The sequence below is a fragment of the Pteropus medius genome, unplaced genomic scaffold (genome assembly GCF_902729225.1).
Source record: "Pteropus medius unplaced genomic scaffold, Ma_sr-lr_union100, whole genome shotgun sequence".
In the NCBI taxonomy this organism is placed as follows: Eukaryota; Metazoa; Chordata; class Mammalia; order Chiroptera; family Pteropodidae; genus Pteropus; species Pteropus medius.
In genome coordinates this window covers 1,628,044-1,642,629 of record NW_024353907.1, presented here as the reverse complement: position 1 = coordinate 1,642,629, position 14,586 = coordinate 1,628,044, and the positions used below count along the sequence as shown (strand labels likewise).

Here is a 14,586-nt window from a genome sequence, read left to right as displayed (position 1 = left end):
TTATACAGTCAGGCCAATTCTTTTAAACCTTTCCTAACTATATTCACATGCATACTTAATATAAAGCTTATCAATATATTATTAATATATTATCTTTCTACTGAAAAATATAAAACCCTTCGTGCTTCAAGTATGATTGCCCTTCTTTCAATCTGTAAAACTATAAAAGTACTTTGTTTAAGGTTTATTTGTCAGCCAACAATTTTGTCATTATTTTGTTTTATTCTGTTGTTGATGTTGCTGAATTTTATTTAAATATTTGCCAATGTCTTTGCTCACTGTCCTCTCTTGAATCTCAAAACTTTCATTTGTAATTATTTTCTTTCTGCTTGAAACACATTCTTTATAATTTCCTCCGATCTGGGTCCTAATCTCTCTACTTTTGTCAGTCTGACAAAAAAGATAGTTCCAGCAAGTAAGAAATTCTGGTTAGTTTCTCTTTCTCGGAATAGTGAAGATATTTTCCTATCTTCTGGCATCCATTTTTGCTGTTGAAGAGTCGCTTATAAGTCTAATTGTTAATTTTTTCAGAGTATGTAAATTAGTCTTTTTTTGTTTCTAAAAAATAATTGCTTATGCAATCTCTTTTCTTTGGTATAATATAACTTCTTTATGTCTGAGTGAGAATTTCTTTTCATTTATCATGCTTTAGACCTATTAGATTTCCAAGTGTCTTCCAACAATGTTGGAAAATCCTCAGTCATTTTTTTTTATACCATTGTAACACTATCTTCCATGTCTTAGCTGCTCCCCTCATACCCCCGGCAACATATTTTCCAGTCTTTATCTCTAAACTGCATTCTAGATAATTTTTTCATATCTAGTTCAGTCACTTCAGCTCTAATGTACTGTTTAATCTACCTGAGTGTTTTCATTTTAATTAGTACATTTTCTTTTCTAGAAATTATTTTCTAAACTACTTGATCATTTTTTAGTTTATTTTCACCTGCTCCTAGTTCTAAGCACTTCTTTTCTTTAAAAAATGATAAACATTAATTTTTTATTCTGTGTACAATTCAACTCCTACAAAATCTTTCTGGATCATTTTTTTCTGCTTAATCTCTTTTAGTGCCTTGTTTCCCTGTATGTTTTGTCATTTTAGACTGTGAGTTGCTCATTTTCCTTGGAACTTTTTCTTTGTAAGTTATTTGAGCCTGGGTAGAAAGGATTTTTGGCTAGCCACCTTGGCACTTTAAATATTTTGCTTAAGGTTTTTCATAACATAGAGGTAGTATAAATTCGGATGGAAACCATGAATGAGAGCAAGTTTTATTTTTCTCCCTTTCTAAATAGTAAGATTTACTTCTCTTTCACTTTAACATACAAAATATATCACAGAGGATTCCAATTTGGAGTATTTCTTATTAAAATTCCCTACCTTCAACAGGTTCTAGGCTTTGTCTCCTGTTCTCTGCACTACATACAGCCATCACAGTACAACTGCAGAGTCTTCAGGATTCAGCGGGCATTCAAAGTGAAAGTCAAATTTTGAGCTTCCTAGGCTTTATGTTTTCACTTTGTTTTAAGAATTCATATGTTCATTAAACAAACATATCTTGAGCTCCTCCTACAAGGTGCCAACTACTTTTCAAGGAGCTTCTGTTACATAGGTGAACAAAACAAAGATCTCTGCTCTCAAGGAGCTTATATTTAGTAGGAAGAGACATAAAATGAACCACAGACATAATAAATATCTTAGAGTTAATAACAATAATAACAAAGAAAAAAAAACCTAGAGTAGGATGAGGCAGACTGAAACTGCCAAGGAGAGCAGGGACGATTTCACTTTAAAATACAAGGGACATGTAGGCTTCCTTGAAAAGGTGATAATTGAATAAATACTTGGAGGAGGTAAGGGAATTATTCATATACATATTTGGGACAAGAGCATTCCTGGCAGAAGGAAGAGCCAGTGCAAAGATTCTAAGACAGAAGTCTGCCTAGTGTGTTCAAGAAATAGGAGACCAGTGGGGCTAGAACAAAGTGAACAAGGCAAAGAGAATTGGAGATGAGGTTAGAGAAGTTACTGAGGGGAAGTCATGGAAAGCCTCACAAGGCATAGTAAGGTCACTAACTTTTACTTTGAGTGAGAAGGAGAGCCTTTGGAAGGTTTTCAGCAGGTAAGTATCAAGGCTGATTTAGGTTAAGAAGGCTCATTATAAATGCTACACTAAGACTAGATTATAGTGTGCAAGGGTGAAAGCAGGGAAAGCAGTTAGGAGGCTATTGCAGCAATCTGCCCTAGAGATGATGGAGGCTCCCATCAGGTGGTAGCCATGAAAGTGGTGGGAAGTGTTGAATTCTGGATATATTTTGAAGGCAAAGCCAAAATAATTTCCTGATGGAATAAATGTTGAGCATGACTTCAATTTTTTTTTTCTTTTCTTTTTTTTTCTTTTTAATTTGCCATCCTCTGATATGGGGAAAGCTGCTGGAATAGTGCTCTTGATGAAGATGATCACAATTTCAGTTTAGATGTGATAAGCTTGAGATATCTGTTCATCTAGAAGATCTACAAAATGTTTAACTTCCATGTCAGAGCAGCATATAGATTTTATTCAGCATTTTACTTATTTCAATGGGGAGAATTAACTAGGGTTTCCATTCTGTTATGATACCAGAAATGAAGTGCTCCTTCGACTTCTTTAATCTGTCCCACATGTAACCCTTACATTCCCTTTCACTAACTATTGGTGCTGTCCTCCAAATCTTCTTTAGTCTCCAACATCCTGCTTAAGCTATGAATAACAAAACTGGCATGAGCACTCCCATAAATTTCTAGATTTTAACAAAGACAGCAAGAGAATTCTTGGGAGTTTTGAAATGTGATGCCTTTAGATTACACTATCTTTAAAGAAAATGATTTAAGTGAAGCAGTAAAAAGTGTGAGGCATTTACAGAATATTTCTTTACAAAGTAAAACATTCTAAAAGAGGTGCCCCAGGTTCAGCATGAGGATACTAGAACTGTAATACCATATTCTGCCATGTTGCACCTCAGTCTTAATTAGTCAGCCTTGAAGAGGCTACAATCATGCAACCCTATTAGCTCTGCAGACATTTCAACTTCATTATCTCCAAAATGAAGGAATATTTTTCAGAAAATTATAGGAGAATCATATCTAATAAGGTTGTACAGGCAGAATATGTAATCCTTCTTTTGAATTACAACACACTGCCTTCAATTAGAAATTTGAGGTGAAAGGGAGCTTCAAGTGCATTTCAATTGTATCTCACAGCTCAGATGAGAAAACTGAGATGTAAAGTGGTAATAGGACCTATCCAGGATAAGACACTGTCAGGCCAGTACAGGGGCCAAAATCCCAGTCTCCTCACTCCCAGACCAATAGCTACATTTATTTCTGCTTACTGTTCCCACACTTCTTTTAAGTTGTAAATTCTTGGATAGATAAGCAAAGGAAGCCATACTGCAAGTGTGTGTGTGTGTGTGTGTGTGTATTATTATTATTATTATTATTATTATCGTGTTGGGGAGATTGTAACAATGTCTTTGGTTGGCAGGACACAACCCCACCCTAAAGACCCCCCTTTCCCCGCGCGCTTACTCTATTGAGTCTCCAGCAGCAACGCTGCAAAAAAAAAGACATGCCTGACATTATATTTAAGTTATTTGTTCACATTTGTTTTCTTCAGCAGAATGTAAGCTACTGAAAGTCAGAGGATGTCATTCTTTGGTGAGTATTTAAATCACTTACCCTTACAGTGTATGTTCTACCTCCGACTCTGTCCCGGGCCTCTAAAACCAAAACATTAGCTTCATGTTCAGCTAACAGTTTAGCAGCAGACAATCCTAAAAGAAAAAAAACAAAAGGAAAACAAAATTGAGGAACATATTAACATTTAAATGCGAAACATCCAAGATTAAACGAGGTCTACACATAAAATGAACACAGGGCTTCCTATACAGTCCATTGATTTTGCTGTATTTCTAATATTCTGACCACATTGTGATTAATTGAACCACTAATTTTATAATGTATCATATATTACATTATGTATCATACTTTCATTATCATAGTTAGTTGACAAGATGTAATAATTTTTAAAACATATTTTTTAATTTTTCGATGATAATCAAATCATATTTAAGAGAACTTGTTGAACCCTTAAATCAACCTTTAATGTGCCCCTCTTCCAGAAATCCTGATTGTATAAACAGAAGAGTATGTTCTTCTGAAAACTTCCTCTGGCTAAACCAGCGCTCAGTATATCTGTGTTTTTCTCAACTTAAAACCCCCCAATAATCACCTCCTATGGTTTCATATCTGTATTACATACTTGCTAGATTATGTTTTTCCCACTAGATTTAAAGTTACCAAAGATAGGAACTATGCTTCATTCTTTATTCATTGGCTTAATGCCGAGAACAAGTTTTCACCCATAAATAAAAATTTTAATAGCAGATTGATTTTAAACCAGTATAATAATATCAGAAAAGTAGAGAAAATGTTGTGGATTAATATTATATCAAGGGTGCATGCTATCACCATGACTTACCACTGATGTTATTCTTGATCACCTGGCTGAGGTTTCTCTACCGTAAACATACTCTTTTTTTTCTCCTTTTCTATGCTGTACTCTTTAGAAGGAAGTCTATGCACAAGCTACATTGAAGAAGTGGAGAGTTATGTCCCACTTCCATGAGAGTGAAGTAGTGACATAAATTATTTAGAATTCTTTTGCTCAGGAGATGTCTCTCCCCGCCCATTTATTTATTTAATCATTTATTTATATCAGTATGGACTCAATCGTTGCTTTTATAATACCATGTTATTTATTTTGTTGCTCAAATTGTTCCAGCTTTGGTCATTGGGAGCTCTTTCAGTTGGCTCCTGTGTCCTTTTGACATGTCCCCATCATTCTGTGTGTCTGTTTGAACACTTCTTTAATTTCTGGTATTACAAGATGTTCCAACCTCATCTTGTCTTTCTCTGTCCTAGCCCTAGAATCAGTCATTTCTCCAATGAGCCTTGGTTCCTTTTATTACAGAATGGTATTAGAAATCAAGATCTGGGTTCTAGATGTTCCCATTGCTTCTGGGATGCTGTTGCTTCTAGGCCCTCTCTGCTCACAGAGTAAGGAAATACATGTGTATATACACTTTATTATTTTTTTCACATTAGAATTCTTCTTCATGGATGCTATCAAATACATATAGTGCTACCAAATTAACAGAAAACTTGTACCAAAGAAACATAGCTACACACTTATTTTTAAATCTACATTTTTTGTACTTCTAATGCTATTTTATACTTAATTGTCTTTTTAATCCTATTACAAAAAATATGGACTACAGAAATAAACATATTTCAAAGAAAAAAATGGTAGTTTGAATATTAGGATGAAAGAGAAATAAAATAACACCAGGGATAAGATTAGTAAAATTATATGAATTATACCTAAATATGTATACAAGTGGTTGTGGAGAAGAACTCTTCTAAGTGATTTTTAAACCTAGTAATTTGATAGTTTACTTCTAATGGTATATCTCATAAAGACAAAAAAGAACTGCAAATATTTTTTTTCAGTAATGACTTCATTGGTGCTAGTATTGTTGTTAATTTTTTCTTTTATTATTATGATTTATGCCTACAGCACCTGGTCTTCCTAGGTGGTCTCCCATCCAATTACTAACAAGGCCTGACCCTGCTTAGCTTCTGAGATCAGACATCGGGCTTGTTCAGGGTGGCATGGCTGTAGACCATGGACCAGGGCTCCACTGGGGCATGAACCCAGAACCTTCTGCATGTAAAGCAGACGTGCTAACCACTACACTATGGAACCACATTCAGTGTTGTTATTTTGAGGATATCATGTATGTAGTGTCTGAATACACTCAGACACTACATTCTGACTATATTCAAAATGTAAAAATCTGAAAACGGGAGAGTATTATGGCAAGATGAATCTTTAATAATTTTACAGTTTAAGTATTTTAAATAGGGATGATGAGTTTAAAACAATACAATTCCTCTCCTGATTTCTCTCTCTTTGATCATTTGGGCTTTATAGAAACCAAAATAAAATAGGTTAATGGATTTATTAGGAAGGTTAGGGGGAAAAAAGCAATATGCTAAAAGCACACCTCATTTGAGAGTTCAGGCAATGGTAATCCTGGTTATTAGATCGGGAGAGCCTGGATGAGATGTATAAAGCCAGCACTGGGGTTGCCATGGAAACCCTAAACCAAGCTCCAGCTTCTTAAAGCCACCGCCCATGGAAACTGTATTCCCATGGATTCTGCAGTGCTTCGAGTGTTCTGAAATAGCTATTGTCCCCATAAAAATGGTACAGGAAATGACTTAACATACATAGTGTACCTGGAGAAAGAGTTGATAATATCTGCAATGAAGCCTTCGAGGAAATGGTCTTTTGCTTCTTGGGATATAAATCTCAAGTATTCTGTCACTGCGGAACCTAGTTTCACACTTATCCCTGCTTTCTTTAGGACCTTTCCTTTACCTTACCTCTTTAAGCACATTAGCAATGCTCTATTTCAGAAAAAAATAATTGGTCCATTTCACTCATGCCACCCTTTCCATTCAATTTCTGTTTTTTATTTCACCTGATCATTGGGTTGAATATTCTCTCCAAATATCTTTGGCATATTCCCGCACGCACACACACTTTTTACACACACCACAAAAGAGTAATGTCCAAATGGGTCCTGCTACTCAATGTGGATATATGGTAGTACAATCATCTCTGTCCTCTGTCCTATTATCATTGTTTTACTTTGTTTTCTAACAAACATTTGCTACCTTGCATTGAATACTATTAGCAGGTTACAAATACTACTATTTTGTTTCTGATTCTATTGTGCTTTTACAACCAAAGAACAGAAGATCTAAAAGTACTTTTGCACACACATTTTGTCTAGATACATTTGACAACCTAAAACCACCACCATCTAATCGTCTCTCTCTCTCTCTCTCTCTCTCTCTCTCTCTCCTACCTCTCCTCTCATTCTATATATATATATATATATATATATATATAACCATAACCATATGATAATCTCTCCCTGTCTCTCATCTATCTATCTTCCTATCATCTATCTATTTATCTTTATCTATCTAATCTAATCTCTATCATCTATTTATTTCTATATCCATCTATATTTTGTATTTCCTTTCAGCAATAATTCTCTGCTTTTAAAAATGCCAAATTTTCTAATCTCCTTGGTAAGCTCAAAGACAGTGTTGTCTCAAATGATAAATAGATGAAAGCTAACAATTAACTTTAATTTGCCCTGAATTGGACAGACTGGTTGTCTAGACAGTCCTAATTTATTTAATTATTGTTCAGCATTCATCTTCACGTTAGATGGATCTCACCCAAGTTAGGAAATGCAATTACCTCTTAATTCATTATTCGGTCCATTGTTTCATTGAAACTTAAAAATACACCAAGGGTGCCCCACATTGCTGTCCTCAAATTCTGAGCACTAAACTGCACTATGGTTTAAAGCAGTAGTTTCCAAAATGTTTTATAGGACACTAGTCCTCAAGATGGTCCAGGGAATATCAATGTTCATGGAAGTTGGGACATCTTATGTTGTTTCTCTTTCTGAAAAATATGTGGTGCACACTGACACATTAAAGGCCCCGATAAGTCTTACAGTGAAGAGACCTGTTTAGCACAGTATTTCTCTATCCTCCGCAACAATAACAACAACAACAACAACGACAACAACAACAACAACAAACTATACCTCAAAACACTTTAGAAAAGTTGATTTCATCTCTTATAAGATTGTTCAAATATTTACAGTAATAAATCCCCCTGGGTAGGGTCCCAGGTTAGCAATGCTTAGAGCACAAGCTAAGAGTATTGAAGCAAAGCTTTAATGTAGTCTTGGCTTATGCTCTGCTCACTCCCCTAGTTCTTCCTGTTAATTCCTAAAAGTGACATTTCTTCAACTTCTACATTTGTTACCACCTAGTAATGTGTATAGTATACATCACATTATTAAATTTTTAAAGTTAATTTTCTATTATTCAGTGAAGTAGTCTCTGGTCAACAGAATTCTTACATAACTGAATATTTGGACTCTTGGATTGAATACTTTTAGGACAATAAAAAGTAGTCAAACATCAGCTCATACTGAAGTTTTAGAAGCAATATTCCCAAAGCAGGAAAACAGAGCAAAAACCATAAATTTTGCTCAAGGCACATAGTGACTACTCCATCAATATTTATTAAATGAATGAACAAAATGAATGAATGAACACATGCAAGAAAAAAGTCTTTAATTTAAGCCACAGCTCACAATGAACATATTCAATCTAGAAATGGTTACCTTAAAGGTCATCTTCATTACATTTCAGAATTTATCCAAAATGCATAGCACTTCTGTCAAGCATTACTTCCTCCATGAAATCTTTTCCTTGTCACTCATTTCCTGCTCCCTTCTCTGTGTCACCACTGAGCCCCTGAACCAACCTCAAGCACCAAGAACACTTCAGGGTCATAGTTATAACCTCCACTACGTAGAAGGGGTCTTATGTCTCATACGGTCACTGGAGAGACAAATGAATGGACAGATAAATTAGATAACTTAATTCTCCATTTGAGTCTAAATTTTGTCAAATGCTTCAATAACCAATGATCTTTAGAAGTTATCACAAATGCATATTAAATCAGAAAGTAAAGTGTATAGTCATGAGCTGCATAATTATATTTCAGTCAGTGACAAATAGCATGTGTAACAGGGGTTTACCATATAGATTAGGTGTGCAGTAGGCTATACCATCTAGGTTTGTGTAAGTGTACTCTATGATGTTTGCATAGTGATGAAATTGCTTAATGATACATTTCTCAGAACATAGCTCTGTTGTTAAGTGGTGTGTGACTGTAACATTGATGGCTTCACTTCAATATATAAAACCTGCAAATACCAACCTTGGAAAACTACTTTAAAAAATCACATCTACCACCACAGACTTCCATTTTCTTCACCAGTGTTTTCTTCCCAAATTATTCCTTTTCAAACCATGTCAGGTTCACTGTTCTATTTATCAATGGTCTTAATGTAGGAAATGTAGGTGCCTTACATTTGACTTTGTATCATTGTCTATTTAAAAAATTGATTAGCAACTGTCTAATGACTTAATAAATCCTTTTAATTCTTATTTTTCACCACTTCTGTGAAGTCTCAGTATGAGCTCAAAATATTTGGGCTACAGGGACAGTGGCACTGAAGAAGTTTTCATAACACTGGATGTTGGCCTGGAACAAGGAAGAAAAGTCTATGCATAAAAATATGCATATGCTTTGGTAAAAAGTTCCAATAGCATTTGTCAGATCTTCAAAGGGACATTTGATCCAAAAAGTTAAAGACCACTGATCTAAACTATTCAAACAATCACTATGAATTATCCTAAACACACTAGGAATGACTTTTCAAAAAAGGAAATAAATTCTTTATATGAAAGTCATTTGACCTAATAGGGTACCCCATGTTTTTAATTTAAATATTCATGAAGCAGTAACATTATATGTAATACATTCTAAAATATAAATTACTGTGAAATAACATTCACTAGGTTTTAAAGCATCAAACTTCAAAGTAAAGCAATAATAAGGTTTACTATAGTTCTTCGAATGGCCTATAGAGCAGCCCAGTGAGGCAGGGTATAGAAGGAGCACTGTTCTGTTGGTCAATATTTTTGGGGTCCAAGGTCATGTTATGCCGCTAAGAATTTTGTGGTATGCGATAATTCACTTGACCCCTGTAAATCTCCATTTTGGTCCCTTTGAGATCTTACAGGCTGCAATTCTGTGACCCTTGAAGATTGTTAATATGTAAGTCAACTCTCAAAGCTTACTGTCTGGTTTTTATGTTCTTATTGATACTCTTAATTAATCAATCGATTAAATATTGCTACAAAGTGAGATTTTAATTACTCTGGCCTAGCAACAACTAGAAAAGGGCTTTTAACTAAAGCTCAGAGGATCCATGGGGAAAGTGTGAATGAGCACCTGTAAGAAAGACCCAGATGTTGATTTAAGTTAGTGTAGGATGTCAGAGTACAACAGAGATGACAAAGTCATGGTTCAAAGATTTTAAGCTGCTCTGATTCATAATATTAGATGACAACATAATAAGGAATAGATTATCCAATGAAAATACAAATTGCTGGTAAAAGTATAAAATATTTTTCAAAATAAAAAGATAAAGCAGCCCTAATAATCAATTTGTCTCAGACCTTGCAACATTTAAAAATGTAACAGAACTTATTTTGATTCATTTTGTGCAGTTCTAACCACTCAAAGTTAAAATGAAAAGTAACTCTCATTATGAAATCTATCCATTTCATATACATGCAAGTATAGTCTTCAAACAAATGCTGACTGAATGTCTACATTCTTGCAAACCCCTGTATATGAAATAAAACTATGATATAACCTCAGCCTTTCTGGGTACTCCTGAATCTAAATACTGGCAAGATCTGTCATATGTAAAATGTCACACCTGCACAAAGACTGTATGACCTAATATTTGCCAATAACAGGATTCTGCATTTCTTTTTCTCAATAATTTGTCTATAAGATCTAATTATATTATAGTTATATTAATATAATTATACGATACTTAAATCTATTGTTAAATATATTTTTCACGTTAGCTGAGGATTATGTACAAATTCAAGTCAATTAGTATTAGCAAAATGCTAAAATTCACCATGTCAAATAAACCAAAAAGTGCATCCAACAATGAAGATACCAAAAAATCAGAACACAAATAAATGTATTTATTTATTGTATTTGGTGCTCAACATAAAAAAGTTTATAAAATAAAAGTACTTAGTTTATTTTTGAGAAAAAATGTAAAATAGGGGCAAAGAAGTATCCTAAAAGGGAGAAAGTTAATGCTCAGCCTGCACTGAACCTCAGAGTATCTAAATAACTAAGGCACCAAAAATAAATGGCATTTGTAAATGTAAGCTTTTCTTAATCACTATAAAACCACTAGTATGTGCTGCCAATTTCTGGGTTAAAATGCCTAAAATGCTCTTATGATTTTTCAGGGTGAAGTATTTCAGCAAAAAGGGAAATTGTGTAGACTCAATTGTCAAAATTCAAAACATTATTAGTCAATCTTTTTGCAAAACGGCTTTTCTGTCTCATGACAAAGATTCAATCTCTGCTGATTTTATACAGCACCAAGTTCAGGGTGGCTCATGCTCTTGATTCTTTTAGTGGAGCTCGTCACACAGTTAAAAATATAAGGGAGTTTTCTATTGCTTAGACCTTATTTGGAAATATCTCTTTCTACATCACACTTGGAACTTAGTTTCAAAAAACATGGAAAAACTCTCTCATCAGTGAGGACTATCCAGCATTATGACTAAAGTGTTTTTACTGTGCACTTGCTAGGTATCTATTCACAGCTCACTCAAGCACAAAAATCACACACATTAGAGTGATTTTGATGGCTACCAGGATCATATCCCTAGAGGTACAGGAGGCAACTACTTTTCTTCCCTGAAACTCTTGCCATTGGCTTCAATTAAACACTGCTCATGTATGGTCTCACGATTCTGTATTTGTGCTCCTCCAGTTTTTTCTGTTTGGCATGCATTTTTTTTTCCATCCTCTTAAAGTCCTACTTACCTGTGAAAGTCCTACTTACCTGTGAAAGTCCTACTTACCTCTCAAGGTCCAAACACTGTTCATATTCATAACATTAATACTTCTTTCACTGTATTAATGTCAATTATTTTCCCACTTGATTACTGCTTACAAGAGGATGGGGTACCTTATGGGCAGGGACACTACTTACTCATCTTTATATACCTCTTTCCCTGTGATCTAGACAGTGCCTGGCATATGGTACAGGTTTCCAAAAATGCTTGATTGAGTCCAGGCACCATAATGAGCTGCTTTGAGAAATAGAGCATTCCCTTTTCCTAGAGGTGTTCAAAGCAATAGCCAGATAATCACTAAGGAGATGCTGTCGAGAGGATAAAAATCTTAGGTGATTGGACTAGACTGACATTTAAAAATCCTTTTGGCCCAAAGACTCTGAAGTATGCATTGCCCCCTAGAGGTAGGCCTTTTTTCTCTTTTTTTTTCCCACTCCTTAAAAGAATCAATTCAGAAAGTCTCAGTTAAGAGCAGATTTTAAAATCTTATGCCACTGTGTTTCTATCATTTGTTACATTTGCATGAGCTCATGAGTAAGAACTACCATCTAAATGCAGCAACTGAAATGTTATTCTCAAAAAAAAAACATCAAGAAATAGAGACAGAAAATAAGTGTGAATTATTAGATATAGATTACAAGCCCTACAAGAGAGAAAAATCAAGGGGAGCCAGAGTGATCAAGGAAAGAATCTTTAATCAGGTATTGAGGAATGAATAATATATAAATGGTCAGAAAGAGGCACTTCCACGTTAAGAAAAGCAAAAGCAGGGAAGAAATGGACAAAATAAACCTAGTCTATACTGAGGACAAGAGAGCAATGTGGCTAAAGCTCAAGTCAGTGTTGGGAATAGTGGGAAATGCCACTTATCCAAAAAATTGGGGCCAGATAATTGGGGGTGTGGAGGGGAGCTTGAGGAGCTGGTAAGAGACCATTGAAGGTCCTAAGCAGAAGAATAAGGTGATGAAAGTGTTTTAAAAAACAAGGCTGGTAGAACACTCCAGGATGGACATGAAGGGGGAGCCCAAAGTAAAGGGTAGTCACTGGAAGATGGTCATAACCTAGTAAGCTGAAGGGATCAAGGTTCTGTCCTGGGGACAGGGGAATCACTGGGAATGGAGAAGAGGAATAGCTCCGAAAAGGAGTTAGAAGGATCTGTTGACTGGATATAAAAATTATAGAAATGAATACGTCAAAAATGATGGAAAAGATGGTGGTGCCAAGAAGAGAGTCAAGGAAGTGAAGAAAAGAAGCTGGATTGGAGGGCAAGGAGGCTTTTGGACATGTTGAATATGAAGTAAGAACAAAACATTCAAGTGTGAAATATCCAGAAGCAGATAAACTATGGGACAGAAGTTCGGAGAAAGAAAAGGACAAACTAGACTTAAGGATTTTCTATGCAAAAGGAAAAGCTGAAGTCCTAGAATGAGAAAGAGAGGGAGAGAGTGCATAAGAGCCCAAAAGTGATGAAGAGTTGAACCTCGACGATATTTCAAACTAGAAGTTCAGAAGAATATGAGCACAATGAAATGAATAGAAAAGAATCAATCAGTGTGAAATAAAAATTCAGGATCCAATAGTGTCACAGAACACATGAAAGGAGTTTCAAAAAGGACTTGATGATAGATGGTGAATGATGAAGCCAGAACATGTAAAAGATACCATTATATTACTTATGAATGAGTGAGTTTTTCCTCCTCTTAACTAAAAACACAGTATATAAAATTATTTAATTGGTGAGTGTACAGGAATAGGGATTTCGTGACTGTAAGCTATGCTCTGTTTTATGTACGTTAATGATAAAAGGGAGATATATTAAGATGTTTCTATTCTTTGTGCAAAGATATTTATACAAAAATAAACATAATTCTGTTAATATGGAATTGATTTTGAGGAATGTTATTTAGAATTTGCACTCTTCTGGGAGCTATTACATTATATAATAGGAATAATACTGAAGATGCTAAGTATTGGCTATATAAGTGTGCAGGTAACATATTAAAATGTACAAGTCCTAACAAAATTTATAAGAAATATCCAAAAACATTTAAAACTGATATAGGGACTATTAAGTAACTCATGGGATACTGCTAAACATACAAAGATGATGTGGTTCTGAGTGCTCAAGAATCCTTGGGAAGTAATTTTTCTCATCTACTCACAAAACTCACAGTCTGTATGCAGGGTTTATCTTGAGCCAGACTTGCATCTGTGAACCATCTGGAAAGGCACTAGAGCCATAATGCAATGTTTCTGGTCAGTTTTGGTGTTAAAAGCACTCAAATCTGACTGATAGATATGAGAGGAAGCCCAGTGCCTTTTTCCGCTGTCACTGATGGACTGGAAGCTGGCTTCTGGAACAGGACTGTGAACTCCTGTGCAAGAAATGCCCTTTACTTCTCCTAAATAGTAATCGACAAGTTAATAATTAATAACAACCATGGGCAGATCCAAGTTTGGAAGGACCTGAAGCTTATAGAATTTAGGTGCCCTTTTTAAGAAAAAGGACTGCAAAATTACAAATACAAGATTTAGTATGAAGCTGGTAATTTATTTAAAACGAGAACCAAAAGGGACTGAAACATCTAAAAGCATTTTAAACTGACATAGGGACCATAAAGCATAAGGGTAATCAGCTGTACGGTAAATCCACCCCAGCTCACCATCAACTACTGGTAATAAAATGTGGAAAGGGGAAAAGAGCAGGTAATCAGAAAGAGAAAAAAGAAAAGACAAAACTCTCCTGAAGAAATAGTGGAGCATAGAACAAGAAAAAGATAAGAATAAAATCCCAGAAAAAATCCTGAATTGTGAAACATGAAGTATGGAGATGGGAAAGGAGTTAGAACTCCTAATCAATTTATACAATATATTATCATTATATTTATTTTCCAATGATCAACAATCATATTGCT

General features: G+C 34.9%; 1 protein-coding gene across 2 annotated transcripts in view; it reads right to left on the bottom strand.

Moving 5' to 3' along the window:
* The window catches only part of MAOA (monoamine oxidase A), a 64,622-nt gene that overhangs the window by 47,761 nt on the left and 2,275 nt on the right, over window positions 1-14,586 (bottom strand). For both annotated transcript variants that reach the window (XM_039851550.1, XM_039851551.1), the window contains exon 2: window positions 3,716-3,810. In XM_039851550.1, coding sequence (XP_039707484.1) covers window positions 3,716-3,810 — 95 coding nt within the window. The remainder of the gene's footprint in view (window positions 1-3,715; window positions 3,811-14,586) is intronic.